Below are 18,124 nucleotides of genomic sequence, written 5' to 3'. Positions count from 1 at the left end.
CTGTAGCCAAAATGTTAAGAGTGGCTGCTTTGGGTAGTGTGGCTTTTTCCTTTTCTGTTTATCAATCCCCTACAATAACCATTTTCATTGTGGTCATTCCTTTAACTGACATATATTAGGATTTCTTTTTGCTGCCGATTATACATTTATTGTTTTAAATTCAAGTGCAGTTGACATACAATACTCTTTTGGTTTCAGGTGTACAATATAGTGATTCAACAATTATACACATTATAAAATGCTCACCACTGTTAAATGTAGCTACCCTCTGTTCCCTCTGTCATTGTATGAGTTATTACAGTATTAACTGACTATATTCCCAATGTTGTAGTTTTCATCACCATAACTTATTTTATAACTGGAAGTTTGTACCTCTCAATCCCCTTCATCTATTTCACTTATCCTCCCACTCCCCTTTGGCAATCACCAACTTATTCTCTGTATTTAGGGGTCTCCTTTTCACTTGTTTTGTTTCTTAGATTCCACATACATGTGCAATCATGTAGTATTTGTCATTCTTTGTCTCACTTATTTCACTTAGCATAACATCCTCAACGTCCATAACGTTGCTGCTAATAGCAAGGTTTCATTCTTTCTTATGACTAATATTCCATTATGTACATAATACCACATCTTCTCTACCCATTCATCTATTGATGGACACAGGTTGCCTCCATAACTTGGCTACTGAAAATAATGCTGCAATAAACAAAGAGGTGAGTATTTCTCATTTTCTTAAGATAAATACCCAGAACTATAATTACTGGGTCATATGGTATTGTTAGTTTTAATTTGGGGGGAAGACCTGCATATTGTTTTCCATAATGGCTGCATCAATTTGCAATCCCATCAACAGTGCACAAGGATTCTCTATTCTCCACATCTTTGCCAACACTTCTTATTTCTTGTCTATTTCATACTGGCTATTCTGACTGATGTGAGGTGAGATATCAGGATCTTGAGGGAAACCATCTTTTTCTTTTATTAAAGTCAGCATTTAAGTGCTCATTCAAAAGCTAATTAACTTTGTAAATTACCAGATTTCTTGTATTTCTCTACCACTCTTATTATCCTTCTATCATCAGTTAGGTTAGCACTTTGGAACAATTCGGCTCAAAGGGAAGTTAGTAGCAATCACAGACTGAATTCATAATTTCCTTTTAAAATAAGGTAACTCGGGATCCCTGGGTGGCGCAGTGGTTTGGCGCCTGCCTTTGGCCCAGGGCGCGATCCTGGAGACCCGGGATCGAATCCCACATCGGGCTCCCGGTGCATGGAGCCTGCTTCTCCATCTGCCTATGTCTCTGCCTCTCTCTCCTTCTCTCTCTGTGACTGTCATAAATAAGAAAAAAAAAAAAAAATTTAAAAAAAATAAAATAAGGTAACTCATCTAAGTAATTAGGTCTGATATTAAACATCTTTTTAAGAAAAATTATGTAGCTTAGTGAAATAAGTCAATCGGAGAAGAACAAACATTATATGGTCTCATTCATTTGGGGAATATAAATAATAGTGAAAGGGAATAGAGGGGAAGGGAGAAGAAATGGGTAGGAAATATCAGAAAGGAAGACAGAACATGGAAGACTCCTAACTCTGGGAAATGAACTAGGGGTGGTGGAAGGGGAGGAGGGCGGGGGGGTGGTGACTAGGTGGCGGGGGCACTAAGGGGGGCACTTGACGGGATGAGCACTGGGTGTTATTCTATATGTTGGCAAATTGAACACCAATAAAAAATAAATTCATTATTAAAAAAAGAAAAAAAAACTATGTAAAACAAACCAGGATCTTGACCTGTAGGGAAGTATATGGGTGCTTTTCCATCTTGCGGTTTTCTATATGGGAGAGAGAGGGAAGGAAAGAAGGAAGGAGAAGGAGGGGGAGAGAGAGAGAGAATAAAATGGTCCAAGATACCTACTAGTTTCAGTTTGAAAATCACGGAAACCATCAAATATCGAACGCGCAGGCCGTCGTCTTTTAGGAGCTTTAAGGGAAAAAAACAGAAATCATATAAAAATTTAAACCTTAATTTTGCAGTAATTCTAAAAACTTATTTATCTGTAAGCATTTCTTGTTTTAAAACACTCATAGATTTATAAAGGTGTCCTCCTTCAAAAAATAAAATATTTAAAAATTTTCAAGTCATTCATATATAATTAACTCAACACTCTTCAGCCCAACCATACTGTTTTCCGAATAAGAAAATCAAGGACCAGTTAAGAGACTTACCCAAACTTGTGTAAAAGACAGGAAGAAAGAAGGTTTGAGGATGATTCCCCATGGTGAGGAAGCTACATACATGCTACAAATTTCTAATTCAGGTTAGCCTAAGGGATCTCACTATCCTTTGGTTTAACACTTGAGAGTGAAAACCAACCTACCTTCTAAACCATAATATTTAAGAACAGCTTCTTAGTGAATGGATACACATGTAGAATTATAAACACCAAATATATTTTTAATTTTGGAAGAAAATCTTTTTCCACAGCTATACAATGGTTTAGTGAGAGAAAAATGAACAGAACCACAGTTTTTTGATACCCAATATAGTGTATTACTCAATCCTTAAGTATTTTATAAAGTCTAGAAAGCATTAATAAAAATGTTATCTTCCTATATGTATATATATGTTCATATATCTGTCAGACCATTTATTTACAATACAATGAACTAGATCATTTACATACACTATAATAAAAATGACATTTAACCATTCTTTCAAATAGATCACAGTTATTAAATTGGCTTATGGCAGGACACCTGGGTGGCTCAGTGGTTTAGCATCTGCCTTTGGCTCAGGGCGTGATCCTGGAATCCCAGGATTGAGTCCCATGTTGGGTTCCCTGCATGGAGCCTGCTTCTCCCTCTGCCTGTGTCTCTGCCACCAGCCCCCCTCTCATGAATAAATAAATACAATCTTTAAAATAAATACAAAAATAATAAAAAAGGGAAAAAGAAACTTTCATGTTTTAGTTCTGTATTGAATTTTATTTATATTGAATTTATTTAAACTGAAATTTTTAAAATTTAAATATTGCATTATTTTCTCCTCACTTCCTCTCTCCCTCCTTTCCTTTATAAAGCACCAGCAAGGTATGCGTTATTTTCAATCTCGTAACTATTTTTAATTAAGAGTTCCTATTTCAAATGTATATGTTTCTAGCAGGAATAATATGGGCTCTCAAATAATGCCTTCTTAAAACTCACTAGCAGATACTTTTTAACCATGACAATTAAGAAAGTAAGGATATCTGAGGATAAGGCATAGAATGGCTGCCTCAACAGAGCATGTGATTATTGGGGAAGTAGTACATCAAAGTTTTGTTCTACTTTGAAAATGACAAGGCAGGCCACTCAATACTCTATTATTTCACACATAACCACCCACTTTTCTTCCCACTTTAGCCCTTCTATACCAGGGAGTCTCCAATTTCCTCTTTTGCTACCCTTAGACTCAACCCCTTTTATTTCCTGGGCTCATAACCTGCTCCCATTTGTTTCCTCTTCATTTATGCTCAGTCTAACCAGGAACCTCTCCTCAGGCCACTCACAACACCTCTAGCCCTAGGACCATTATTATAGGCATACCTCAGAGATAATGTAGGTTTGGTTCCAGACAACCACAATAAAACAAGTATCACGTTAAGAGGTGTCAAATGAATTTTTGATTTTCCCAGTGCATGTAAAAGTTATATTTACACTAAAGCTGACCATTGAGTAATACAGATTCGAACTTCATGGTCTATTTATATGTGGATTTTTTTTTATACAGTACAGTACTTTAAATGTGTTTTCTCTCCCTTATGATTTTAAACATTTTTTCTCCAACTTACTTTATTGTTTGGAATACAGTATATAATACACATAACATACAAAATATCTGTTTATCGACTATTTATGTTATTGGTAAGGCTTCTGGTCAAATGCAGACTATTAGTTAAATTTGGGGGACACCTGGGTATAGCTCAGCAGTTGAGCATTTGCCTTTGGCTCGGCATGATCCGGGGATCTGGGATCGAGTCCCACATCTGTCTCCTTGCATGGAGCCTGCTTCTCCCTCTGCTTAGGTCTCTGCCTCTCTCTCTCTCTTTCTGTGTGTCTTATGAATAAATAAATAAAATCTTAAAAAATAAAAAAATAAATTTGGGGTGGGGGTAAAAAGTTATATGCAGATTTCAACTGCTTGGGGGTCAGCTCTCCAAACCTGAAAGTTGTTCAAGGGACAATTGAATACTGTAGTCCATTATGTGTACAACAGCATTATGTCTAAAAAAAATATACACATTAATTTAAAATATTTTATTGGTAAAAAATGCTAACCATTGGAGCTTTCAACAAGTTGTAATCTTTTGCTGGTGGAGGGCCTTCCTTGAAGGCTGCTGATTGATCATGGTAGAGATTGCTTCTAGTTGGGAATAGCTGTGGCAACTTCTTAAGATAATGAAGTTTGCTGTATTAATTGACTCTTCTTTCCACAAAAGATTTCCCTGTAGCATATGATGTTGTTTGATAGTATTTTACCCACAGTAGAACTTCTTTCAAAACTGGAGTCAGTGGACGCCTGGGTGGCTCAGTGGTTGAGTATCTGCCTTGGGCTTAGGTCATGGTCCTGGGGTCCTGAGATTGAGTAGCATATCAGGTTCCTCACAGGGAGCCTGCTTCTCCCTCTACCTATGTCTCTGCCTCTCTCTCTCTCTCATGAATAAATAAATACACAAATTCTTTAAAAAAAAAAAAAAGAAAGAAAAACTGGAGTCAAGGGGCACCTAGGTGGCTCAATGGTTGAGTTTCTGCCTTTGGCTCAGGTCATGGTCCTGGGATCCTGGGATCAAGTCCTGCATCGGGCTCCCCTGGGAGCCTGCTTCTCCCTCTGCTTATGTGTCTGCCTCTTTCTCTGTGTCTCAAATGAATAAATAAATTTTAAAAATCTAAACAAACAAACAAACAAAAAACTGGAATCAACTAAGCAGCACCAGGGCTAGCTCAGTTGGTGGGCCATGAGACTCAATCTTGGGGTTGTGAGTTTGAACCCCACACTGGGTGTAGAGATTAAATAAATACATAAATAATTTTTTAAAGAATTGGAGTCAATCCTCTCAAGCCTTACTGTTGCTTTATCACTAATTTATGTAATATTCCTTTTTAAAAAATATTTTATTTATTTATTGATTTATTTATTTATTCACGAGAGATGGGGGGGGAGACACAGGCAGAGGGAGAAGCAGGCCCCATGCAGGGAGCCCAACGTGGGACTCGATCCTGGGTCTCCAGGATCACGCCCTGGGCGGAAGGCAGGCGCTAAACTGCTGAGCCACCCAGGGATCCCCTAATTTATGTAATATTCTAAATCTGTTATTGTCATTTCAACAATCTTCACAGCATCTTCACTAGGAGATTAGTTCTCAAGAGACCATTTTCTTTGCTCATCTGTAAGAAGCAACTCTTCATCCATTTAAATTTTATCAAGAGACTGCAGCAATCCGGTTGTATCTTCAGGCTCCACTTCTAATTTTAGTTCTGTTATTTCTACCCAGATCTGCACTTAATAGTTCCTCCACTGAAGTCTTAAACACTCAAAGTCATCCACGAGGGTTGGAATCAACCTCTTTCAAACTCCTGTTAATGTTGTTATTTCGAACCCCTCATGAATTGTGAAGGTTCTTAATGGCATCCAGAATGGTGAATCCTTTCTATGAGATTTGCAATTTATGCTGCTCAGGTCCATCAAAGGAATCACTATCTATGGCAGCTATCACCTTACAATATGTATTTCTTTAATAGTAAGACTTGAAAATAAAAATTTCCCTTCAATCCATGCACTGCAGAATGGATGTTGTGTTAGCATGCATGAAAACATTATTCCTATTTAACAATACCACCAGAATTATTATTATTATTATTATTATTATTATTATTATTATTATTATTATCCATAGAGATGCAGAGAGAGAGAGAGAGAGAGAGAGAGAGGCAGACACACGGGCAGAGGGAGAAGCAGGCTCCATACAGGGAGCCCGATGTGGAACTCGATCCAGGGTCTCCAGGGTCACGCCCTCGGCTGCAGGCGGTGCTAAACCGCTGTGCCACCGGGGCTGCCCTACCATCAGAATTCTTAGATGACCAGGTGTGTTGTCACTAAGCATATTTTGAAAAGAATCCTTTTTTCCAAACAGGAGGTCTCAACAGTGGGCTTAAAATATTCAGGGGATCCCTGGGTGGCGCAGCGGTTTGGCGCCTGCCTTTGGCCCAGGGCGCGATCCTGGAGACCCAGGATCGAATCCCACATCGGGCTCCCGGTGCATGGAGCCTGCTTCTCCCTCTGCCTATGTCTCTGCGTGTCTCTCTCTGTGACTATCATAAATAAATAAATAAAAATTAAAAAAGAATTAAAATCTGCTTCGGGATCCCTGGGTGGCGCAGCGGTTTGGCGCCTGCCTTTGGCCCAGGGCGTGATCCTGGAGACCCGGGATCGAATCCCACATCGGGCTCCCGGTGCATGGAGCCTGCTTCTCCCTCTGCCTATGTCTCTGCCTCTCTCTCTCTCTCTCTCTCTCTCTCTCTCTCTCTGTGACTATCATAAATAAATTTAAAAAAAAAATATTCAGTAAACCATGTTGTAAACAGATGTGTTGTCATCCAGACTTTGTTTTTTCATTTATAGGGTTCAAGCACAGCAGATTTAGCATAATGCTTAAAGGTTCTAGGATTTTCAGAATGATAAATGACCATCAGCTTCAACTTTAAGTCACCAGCTGCATTAGTCCCTATCAAGAGAGCCAGCCTGTCCTTTGAAGATCTGAAGCACTGACTCCTCCTCTCTAGCTATGGAAGTCCTAGACAGCATCTTCTTCCAATACAATGTTTTGTCTACATAGAAAAATCTGTTGGTTAGTATTGCTACCTTCATGAATTATCTGAGCTAGATCTTCTGGATAACTTGCTACAGTTTCAACATCAGGACTTGCTACTTCACTCTGCACTTTATGTTATGGAAATAGCTTCTTTCTTTAAATCTCATGAATAAACTCTGCTAGCTCAAATTTTTCTTCTATAGCTTCCCCACCTCTCTGAGCCTTCAAAGAATTGAAGAGAGTCAGTCTTGCTCTGATTAGACTTTGGCTTAAGGATATGTTGTGGCTGGTTTGATCTTTGATCCTGACACTAAAACTTTCTCCTGATCAGCAAGCAATAGGTTGTTTCACTTTCTCATCATTCATGTGTTCAACGGAGCAGCACTTCTCATTTCTTTCAAAAATTTTTCCTTTGCATTCACAACCTGGCTAACTGACACAAGAGGCCTAGCCTTTGGCCTATCTCAGCTTTCAATATGCCTTCCTCACTAAGTTTAATCATTTCTAGCTTTTGATTTGAAGTGAGAGACATGTAACTCTTCCTTTCACTTGGACACTTAAGAGGATATTGCAGGATTATTAACTGGCCTAATTTCAATATTGCTGTGTTTCAGGGAATAGAGAGGGCCAAGAAGGAGAGACAGGGAGTGGCTGGCTGGTCAATCAGTCCTATCAATTACGTCCACCATCTTATAAGTGTGGTTTGTGGCACCCCAAAACAATTACAACACTACAATCAAAGACCACTGATTATAGATCACTATAACAAATATAATAATAATGAAAACATTTGAAATATTGCAAGAATTACCAATATGTAATATAGGGACATAAAGCGAACAAATGTTGGTAAAATGGCACTAACAGACTTGTTCAACATAGGGTAGCCATAAACCATTCATTTGTAAAAAGCTCAGTATTTGTGAAGCACAATAAAACAAGGCATGCCTGCATTTCCACCTGCCACTTCAATAGGTGTTTCCTGACTCTTGCAAGCCATCTGCTATATAGCAAACATCCGTCCTTTGTATTCTCATTCTATTGACATAACAGGAATGCTGGTAACGGAGGGCAAAGAGGCTAAGCTACAAAGAGCTAATAAAAGATTCAAAAGGAGATTCATAGGGGAGCCCCGGTGCCCAGGCGGTTTAGCGCCACCTTCGGCCTGGGGTGTGATCCTGGAGACCCGGGATCGAGTCCCACCTCAGACTCCCTGCATGGAGCCTGCTTCTCCCTCTGCCCGTGTCTCTGCCTCTTTCTGTGTGTCTCTCATGAATGAATAAATGGAATCTTAAAAAAAAAAAAAAGAATATATAACAACATGGAGAAATTTAAAAAAAAAAAAAAAGAACACAGTGAATAGGGGGATCCCTGGGTGGCTCAGCGGTTAGCGCCTGCCTTTGGCCCAGGGTACGATCCTGGAGTCCCGGGATCGAGTCCCGCATCGGGCTCCCTGCAGGGAGCCTGCTTCTCCCTCCTCCTGTGTCTCTGCCTCTCTCAATCTTTCTCTCTATGTCTTTTTTTTTTCTCTCATAAATAAATCTTTAGGAGGAAAAAAAAAAAGATCTTCTAAAAAAAAAAAAAAAAGAACACAGTGAATATTCCTCTTCGATACTGCACCAAAACTCAACCAGTAGTAGTTTCTTAAAGGTTAATTGTAGCATGGAATCTAAAATCTTATCAATGCACTTTTCATTATCTGCTCCATTAAAATCCACTGGTCTATGTGGTAGGCAGTCTCTAGGATGGCCTCCAATTATCCTAATCTCCCAATATTCATTTCCTATATGTGAATATCTTGAATTCGGGCAAGTTCAAATAGAATGTGGCAGAGGTGATATAATGGGTTGTCACTTCTAAGAAAGAAAGATGGTGGCTTTTTTTTTTTTTTAAAGATTTTATTTATTCATTCATGAGAGAGAGAGAGAGAGAGAGAGAGAGAGAGGCAGAGGGAGAGGCAGGTTCCACACAGGGAGCCTGATGTGGGACTCGATCCCGGGACTCCAGGATCACACCCTGAGCCGAAGGCAGGTGCTAAACCGCTGAGCCACCCAGGGATCTGAGCTGCTTTCTCTTGTTCTCTCATTTGCTCTGTGGTAAGGAACTGATGTCTACAGCCAACCAATAGCCATGTGAATGAGCTTAGGAGATGCTCCTCTATTCAAGCTCTAAGATGATTATAGAGCTGGCTGACACCTTGACTATACCTTGTGAGGGACCCTAACTAAAGATATCCAGCTAAGCCACTCCTGGATTCCTGAACTATAGAAACCATGAAATAATAAATATTTGTTCTTTCAGGAAGCTAAATTTTGGAGTAATTTGTTACACAGCAATAGATAACTAATATACATCTGTGATTCATCTTACTGTCTGATCTTTTACCTATGTGCAATTTTGTAATATGGTGTACTGGTCACCCGAAAATATTTGTTCATGGGTGCCTGGGTGTGTGTATCAGTCAGTTATGGATCCAATTCTTGATTTTAGCTCAGTTCACAATCTCAGGGTTATAAGATCAACCCTGCACTGGGCTCATTGCTGGATGTGGAGCCTGCTGAAGATTCTCTTCCTCCCTCTTTTTCTGTCCCTTCCCTAACCCCCCTCCCTCTCTCTAAAAAAAAAGAGAAAAAATGTTTGTTCACTGAGATATACAAACATTTCAAACACCGACCATTTCATTACATAATAATAGTAATAATAAATCAACACCTGTTAATGCCACCACTAATCTCATCAGAAAGCCTTTAAGGATTAGGAAGTTACCAAGTTCCTAATTGTGGGAAATAAACTTTCTAAAATTCTAATTTTTGCCAGAATAACTGGTAACAATGCCAGTTGTCTGTCTCAAAGTGATAACAGGATTTTGTTCATCTCCAAGAAAATGTCTGCCAAATGCCTAAATAACCATAGTTTTTCCAGAATCTTTCAAGTAAAAATAAAGTTCCACAAGAAAAGCAGCTGGTTTAGCTCACAACTCAAACAACTATACAAGTGCTTTTCCTTAAAGTAACCACACTATACTTCAGTATGCAGAAGTGCTTTATGTATACATTCTATTTCATAGAAAAGAATAGTTTAGAAATATGTACCCAGGAATCCAGATTTAATGAAATCAATTTTTTCTTGCTTTATCAAGATCATTATTAAATAAAATAGGCTTTTTCTTTTTTTTTTTTTAATTCTGTGAAGAATTTACAGTTTGGTGCCACTGCCCTGACTTAATTAAGATGCAGCAGCAGTCTGACCTATCATTGTTTTTGAACCATCAGTTCAAATCTCAACAATGTAAAAAGGCAAATAACTTCTTCTGAAAATTTTTATGAAAATAGTTTTCATATTACAGACCCAAGATCACACTTTGAGAATCACACTTTAAAATCAATACTGTCCTAAGAAGAAAATAGTTCTCCAAAGACCTTTATCAAGTTATAGTAAGATCTAACAATGAGGGTGCCTGGGTGGTCCAACTGGTTAAGCCTTTGGCTCAGGTTATGATTCCAGGGTCCTGTGATCAAGTCCCCCATTAGGGTCCCTGCTCAGTGGGGAGTCTGATTTTCCCTCTACCCCTTCCCCTGCTCATAATCTCTCTCTCAAATAAATAAATGTTCTTTAAAAAAAGAAAAAGAAGATGTAATAATGAAAGTTAGGACTGACTTCCTAACTGTATATAGTCATTCTCATTCCCCTCTTCAATGTCTATTAAACCAGAGGTAAAAGGAGGAAAGGGATTTCAAATTAGAACAGTTTTGCCTCTTTACAACAGTAAGAGAGCATAGAATTTATTTCCTGTCATTTACCCCACTCTGAAATCCTGCCTTATTCCTTCAATAAAGAAAAGATAAAGTTTCCAAAGGCATCACCCCTCAATTCCAAAATCCATCCATAACATTTGTATGAAAAAACAAATGATGAACAATGCTTTATTACTTCTAATAAGCACAATGACTGCCTGAATCAAAGTCCAGAAAGCCTATATTATACTTCAATATTCAGTTCTTGGAGTTTTCTTCACCCCACTTTTATTTCTGAATCTAGACCGCATATTCTGTTATTTCTTACTACAGTAAATTCCAAAGTTGCCCAAATATTGATCTTAAAAAAAAAACCAAAAAACTCTCAGGACGCCTGGGTGGCTCAGTGGTTGAGCATCTGCCTTCGGCCCAGGGCATGATCCTGGAGTCCCAGGATCAAGTTGCACATCCCTGCATGGAGCCTCCTGCTTCTCCCTCTGCCTGTGTCTCTGTCTCTTTCTCTCTGTGTGTCTCCCATGAATAAATAAATAAAATCTCTGGGGGAAAAAAAACTCTCAATTATAGTGCTTTTTCAAATTAAAACATATCATTTATATTGTTTTCTTCATCCATTTCTTATAATTTATTTCTTCTCCTTTATTCAAATTTACCTACAAAACTTTATTTCTCTGCATTACTGGCCTCCATATGTACAATATAATACATTTCTATGACTTTGCCCACCCAGATTATAACTTTATTTTCTATTTTTTAATATATCTATTAATGCCTAAAATATTTAGCCTGCAAAAGGTAAATTAAAGTGCTTATTAAACTAAAACTAAATTTTCTTTAAATTTAATTAAATGTTCCATTTTATACCATCTTTCTATGCATCTAAACTGATATCACAATTTTTTGCATGGAGTAGGTATTATTTTCTCCCTTGCTCAAAATAGGGATAGAACGTTTAGAAATTTAGAAAGAGTAAAGACAAGACATATCAAGACAGTAAGAATATGGCAGTCAAGTAAGTGCTCCCCAAAATAAAAAGTAATCAGTCTTTTATTTAATGATAGCATTGTTTCCATTGCAAGGCAGTAGTTCTTTTTGCTAACTTTCTTCTTTTGGCCTTTTACAACAAATACCAATATTTTAATCTGGTTCTCTCCTTGGAAAGAAGCAACTCTGCAATTTTCCCAATGAGAGTACAGAATTACAGGATAAGACCTGACTGTACAACATTTGAAGTAAGAATCTCTGAGGAAGCCTTCACATCTTTTGATAGCTTCATTAAAACCCTAAAGATAACAACAGAGTCCAATAAAACCAAGGAAAAAGATGAACTTACCACCAAACAAAGGTTCTGGTTCCACCAGTATTTCCTGTTTTTGAGGAATTGGGGCACGAACTTCTTCTCTATCAAAAGAAGTAGGAAAATATCAAAAGGAAAACTTTTTTGCTTCATGTTCTCTCTATAACTATTGTGAAAACATCCAAATTAACAATACTAATACTAAACTTAGTGACTTTTAGGAATCACGGTATTAAATGACTGTTAGATGGTTTCTATAAAGAGGTCAACTAAAATAAAAGTACCTGGCATAGATAGCTCATATAATTTATAAAGAAATAGAACAAACAGAAAAAGAAAAAATATTTCCCATTTCCTCTCAAGTTCCCTACCCTAGGTTCTTTTCAGGAAAGAAAAAAAAGGGATGTGACAAAAAAAAAAACAAAACCCTCAGACAAAAAAATTAATGGAAGAATACAGGCATAATAAAAGCAGTATTACATTACATAATCATTAAATCACCCAGATATTAAAATACCTTAAATAAACAAGCAGCAAATTTTATGCTAGTTATGAAGATAGTTAATATAGGTACTACCTTGGATTATTTATTAAATAGACTCCAATATACACACAAAACAGAAAAGGTAATAACTCATCTCCTAAAAGCCTAGAAACTCTTCAAAGTTTACCTCCAGAGGATTTATTAAAAACCCACCTCCAAAAAAAAAAAAAAAAAAAAAAACCACCTCCTCCTGTAGAAAATACTCATTTAGAAATACTGTAAAAATGGTATATGTTCCTTTAAATACCAATTTAATTATTTTATAGTTTTAACTCCTATATTAATCTCTGCTGATTAATGTTCATAGCAAGGAAGAGTTATGTTCCAAACTTATTACTGTCCTGCTTACAATGTTAATTTAAGTTAGGCCTACTGTTTTGCATTCAGGTGTTTTCCAATAATATTAACTGAGTTTAAGGCCCTATTTTTTATATCTAATAGCTGGAACTCCAAAATATACTTAATGAAATAAGGTATGAATATTCATTTGTCAACAAAACATCCTATAATCAAAGAACAATTAGATGGACAAAGAAATCCACAATAAGCCAAAAGATGGAGGATAAAGGGTAATTCAAAATTATGCTAAGTATAAGTACATCAGTCACAGCTCACAGACAAAATTTCTGTAATCTGAAGGATAGACAATGCATCTATAAGAGGAAGCTCTAATAATATTCTTTCATCAAAGAGATAGTCTATTTTCTTACGAAAACTAAGAATTGGGCAGCCCCGGTGGTGCAGCAGTTTAGCGTCGCCTGCAGCCCAGGGTGTGATCCTGGAGACCCAGGATCCAGTCACATGTTGGGCTCCCTGCATGGGGCCTGCTTCTCCATCTGCCTGTGTCTCCGCCCCCAACCCCCTCTCCCTCTGTCGCAAATGAATAAATAAATAAAATCTTTAAGAAAAAAAAAAACAAAACTAAGAATTTAGGGGCCCCTGGATGGCTCAGTCAGCTAAGCCTTGGCCTTTGGCTCAGGTCATGATCTCAGGGTCCAGGGATTGAGCCTCACATCTGGCTCCCTACTCAGTGGGGGGAGTCTGCTTCTCTCTGCCCACTCTCCCCTTTGTGTACCTCTTTCTCTCTTGTACTCAAACAACTAAATCTTAAACAAAAAAAAGAAAGAAAACTAAGAACTTAGAAGATAGCTTTAACCTAAATAAATCCATTAAAAAATCAATCAATCGGCTCCCAACATGGAGCCTGCTTCTCCCTCTGCCTGTGTCTCTGCATCTCTCTCTGTGTCTCTCATGAATAAAAAAATAAAATTAAAAAAAAAAACAATCAATCAATGAATTATTGCTATTATCTGATTTTATACTTAGAGTCTGTGTGTGTGTGTGTGTGTGTGTGTGTGTATAACTCAGAAAACAAATCAATTAGGGGGCTGGATTAAGTAGTAGTCCCTATACAGAAAAACTTGATTGAGTGTATCTGTTCCAAGATTGTTAGCTACCTAACAAAATGAAAGAATGGATCAGAAAAAAGTGAATGGCAAAGAATGAAAAATTATAGTTTAGGAATTAGGAGTCATTATCAAAAGTCAAATTATAATGTAATTCAGTAGGAAAAGACATTCATTTATAAAACTTTTTAATTAAGTTTTTTTAAGTAGGCTCCACACTTAATATAGGGCTTGAATTCACAACCCTAAGATCAAGCATTGATTGCATCCTCTACTGACTGAGCCAGCCAGGCACCCTATATCAAAACTATTTTTTTAAGTTGGATTTTTTTTAAGATTTTATTTATTTATTAATAAGCTACACAGAGAGAGAGAAGCAGAAACACAGGCAGAGAGAGATGCAGGCTGCATGCAAGGAGCCCAACGTGGGACTCAATCCTGGGTCTCCAGGATCACACCCTAGGCTGAAGGCAGGCGCTCAACCACTGAGCCACCCAGAAGTCCCTCAAAATTATTTTTAAACACAATAAAGAAAACATGTTTTAAACAGTGAGAACAGTTATGCTCCCCCAAATCAGCTGTGAATATCTGTTATTCAAGTTTCTATAAACTAAATCATGTTTTCATATTGATTTCCATGAAAAATTTGAGCTATGTTGGGGGGGAATGGGATACCAACATCTGAAATATACAGGCAACACTGACAAGAAAAAACTTTATGAAGTATTAATAATAATCTCTAAAGTTCATTCTTCATTTGGAAATAATTAGTACTCTAAAATCTGGAACTAGATCAACAAAAGAGGCAACTATGTCTTGAAGGTTCTTTGGCTTTTTAAATCTATCTCTAATTTTAATACCTATGTCTTTTAGTCTATTCCCTAAAATTCCTCTTGTTTAGTATCTCATGTTGTAAACCCTGAGAGATATAAAGGGCTGTAAGCATTAAAGTCTTATTTACAGATCTCTTTAATTTTGTTTCAAAAATCAATGGTTTTCCTTCCAGTAGCATTTATCTCTAATATTTTCCAAAGACTTGGAATTTTGTACCTAAGGTATTGATTTCAAATTCTCATTGGTATCCAATGTAAAGGGCAAAAACACACAAATCTGTTCACCATTTATTATCATTCTCTACAGAGTACAGTTCCATATGCTAAAGATGTTTCTAATGATTAACTACATGTATGTAACTATCATTAAGGTATAAAGGACTAGAATTATTTTTCAAAAATTTTTGTGGCAACTCAAAACTCTCCTGGGACAACGTAAGAAAATCCAGAATTAAAAAAAAAAAAAAAAGAAAGAAAGAAAGAAAGAAAGAAAGAAAGAAAGAAAGAAAGAAAGAAAGAAAATCCAGAATTGAGAAATCTGAACTTTATTGGGCTTTGTTGCTACTTCTGCTATGTAACTGCTATCCAGCCTGGGAAAATGGCTATGCCTCTGCTTCCTTATCTATAAAATGTAGATACAAGGCCATTCCATAGGGTTCTTCTGAACATTAAATAATAGACATGACAGTGCTCTACAGAATTTACAGTATATAAGCATTAAAATGTCCATGTGACACTTTCTCAGATAGTTTCAACTCCTAATTTTTTCAAAATCAGAGAATTAACCTAACTGATAAAAATGCAACTGCTCAATTTAGGCAAGGGGTACCTCCTAACAATAAATAATAAACTCATACTCTGTGTGTGGTCTGACTGTGGAAACACTTGCTGAACTGGTACTGGGCTCTTCAGCAATTCCTCCACCATCCAAAAACATAGTAACTGCCATCTCCAGATTATTGTTGCAGGCTTCAAGCATATGTTTCCCTACGCTTTCGCTTGCACCTGAAATAGCAAAAAGACAGGGGAAAAGTTAAAAAAAAAAAAAAAGACATCTTATATTCAGTTCATATTAAAATATAGAATTCCCAAGCAAATGAATAGTATCTTTTTTCCTTTTAGGATGAATGGCTTCTTTTTAAAAACCTGTTTGCATACTTTTACAATGTTAGCTGATTAATACATATACAAAGCTAGAAAAGAAACTGACAACATTAAAATAGTACTCGTCCTTCATAATAAAACCAAACTAAATAAAGCATGTCTTTAAATGGACCAACCATATATCTGTTAATAAACTGAAAAAAAAAGAAAAATTAAAGATTACATTCTAGAAAGTTAGAAATATTTTGTAAGAAAGAATGCATTTCAGTTAGCATTTGTTTCCATTAAAAAGAAAGCATTTTTTAATAATAAAGGGAGAAAAGTGAGATGGGACATTTTTGTCAAAAACATAACCAAGTCAAAATCTGGTAAGAAATGTCAGTCTTCAGGGGTGCCTTCAGGGGTGGTTCAGCTGGTTAAGCATCTGCCTTCAGCTCAGGCCATGATACCAAGTCCTGGGCTGGAGCCCCACATCATGCTCACTGCTCAGCAGGGAGTCAGTCTCTCTCCCTCTGCCACTCCCCCCACTTGTGCATGCTCTCTCTAATAAATAAATAAAACCTTAAGAAAACATATCAGTCTTCAGGACACTTGGGTGGCTCAGTCAGTTAAGTGTCCAAACTCTTGATTTCAGCTCAGGTCATGATCTCAGGGTCATGGGATTGAGCCCTACACTGGGCTCAGTGCTGGGTGTGGAGCCTGTTTAAGATTCTCTCTCTCCCTCTCCCCCCACCTAACCCCACTCTCTTGAGTTCTCCTTCTCTCTCTCAAAAAAAAAGGGGAGGGGGGGGAGATGTCAATCTTCATCATTTAAAACTGACCCTACATATATTCATTTGTAAAGCCAGTATTGTCTGTTAGATGCAATGTAGATTAGTAAAGCCCTTTACAAAACCAATTTTACGACATGTATCAAAAAGTACTCCTTTCGGGCGGCCCCGGTGGCGCAGCGGTTTAGCACCGCCTGCAGCCCAGGGTGTGATCCTGGAGACCCGAGATCGAGTCCCACATCAGGCTCCTTGCATGGAGCCTGCTTCTCCCTCTGCCTGTGTCTCTGCCTCTCTCTCTCTCTCATGAATAAATAAATAAAATCTTAAAAAAAAAAAAAAACTCCTTTCTTTTTTGACCCAGGAATTTGCACTTATGGTCAAAAAACTTTTTTTTTTTTTTTTTGAGAGTGAGTGAGTGTAGTCTGTGTGTGTGTGCAGCAGCAGGGTAAGGGGCAGAGGGCGAGAATATTCAAGCAGACTTCATGCTGAACACAGAGCCCAATATGAGGCTCAATCTCATGGGATCATGACTTGAGCCAAAACCAAGAGTTGGACACTTAATCAACTGAGCCAAAAATCAATTTATTCTTTCATTTATTCCATATCAAACACTATGTGCATAAATATGTCCATATACATGTCCAGTATAGTTTCAATTAATATTGAGAAACTGGAAACATAGGGGATCCCTGGGTGGCACAGTGGTTTAGCGCCTGCCTTTGGCCCAGGGCACGATCCTGGAGACCCGGGATCGAGTCCCACATCAGGCTCCTTGCATGGAGCCTGCTTCTCCCTCTGCCTGTCTCTCTATCAAAAATAATAAATAAATAAATAAATAAATAAATAAATAAATAAATGGAAACTGGAAACATAAATTCCAATAGTACTAGAATCTAAATTGTAGAATCTATATGATGGACCATTTTGTGACCATTAAAACGTATCTCAGGTTTTTCCATCTGGGATGACTTTCCTTCTACAAGAATCACGTAGTCTTATAACTTCCTTCTAAAGAGTCTGTGTCTGTGTGTTCATGTGTATGTGTTTGGTCTGAAAATGTCTTTATTTTGTTGTCATTCCTGAAAGACAGTTTTACTATTTTCAGGCTGACAGCTATTTTCCCTCAGTAAAGACAGCATTCCAGTGTCCTCTGGCTTCTGGTGTTGCTACCGGGAAATCAGTTGCCAGACCAGAAAAAAATCCTTTTTATAGCAATCTGTTGTTTCTCTCTAGTTGCTTTTAAGATTTTCTCTTTGGTCTTCTGCAGTTTCACTCTAATTTGTTTTGGCTGATTTTACTTATTCTTGAGATTCACCGCACTTTCACTATGTAAGGATTGTTATCTTTTATCAAGTTCTAAGGCTTTAAATGAAGCCTACAATACTTCTTACCTGCATTACTACAACAAGCTCCTAAATGATCACCATTCTATCTTCCACCTTACTGCTGCGGTTATGCTCCAAAATACAAGTCTGATTCTCATTCTCCCTCCTTCCCTCTGTCTCTCACACAGTCTTTACCGGTTCTCTCACACCACAGTGTACAGTATAAATTCCCAAATCCTTATGAT

At 37.5% G+C, this 18,124-nt stretch overlaps 1 protein-coding gene across 1 annotated transcript in view; it reads right to left on the bottom strand.

Annotated features, from left to right (window-relative positions):
• The window catches only part of UBXN7 (UBX domain protein 7), a 56,605-nt gene that overhangs the window by 23,754 nt on the left and 14,727 nt on the right, over window positions 1-18,124 (bottom strand). The window contains exons 2-4 of the mRNA XM_055316148.1: window positions 15,538-15,685; window positions 11,934-12,001; window positions 1,916-1,981 (exon numbers count right to left, since the gene is read on the bottom strand). Of these exons, the coding sequence (XP_055172123.1) occupies window positions 1,916-1,981; window positions 11,934-12,001; window positions 15,538-15,685 (282 nt within the window). The remainder of the gene's footprint in view (window positions 1-1,915; window positions 1,982-11,933; window positions 12,002-15,537; window positions 15,686-18,124) is intronic.

This window comes from Nyctereutes procyonoides, unplaced genomic scaffold, assembly GCF_905146905.1.
Source record: "Nyctereutes procyonoides isolate TBG_1078 unplaced genomic scaffold, NYPRO_anot_genome, whole genome shotgun sequence".
In the NCBI taxonomy this organism is placed as follows: domain Eukaryota; kingdom Metazoa; phylum Chordata; class Mammalia; order Carnivora; family Canidae; genus Nyctereutes; species Nyctereutes procyonoides.
The sequence above is the reverse complement of the archived record's forward strand: the minus strand, read 5'-3'. Positions and strand labels throughout refer to the sequence as shown.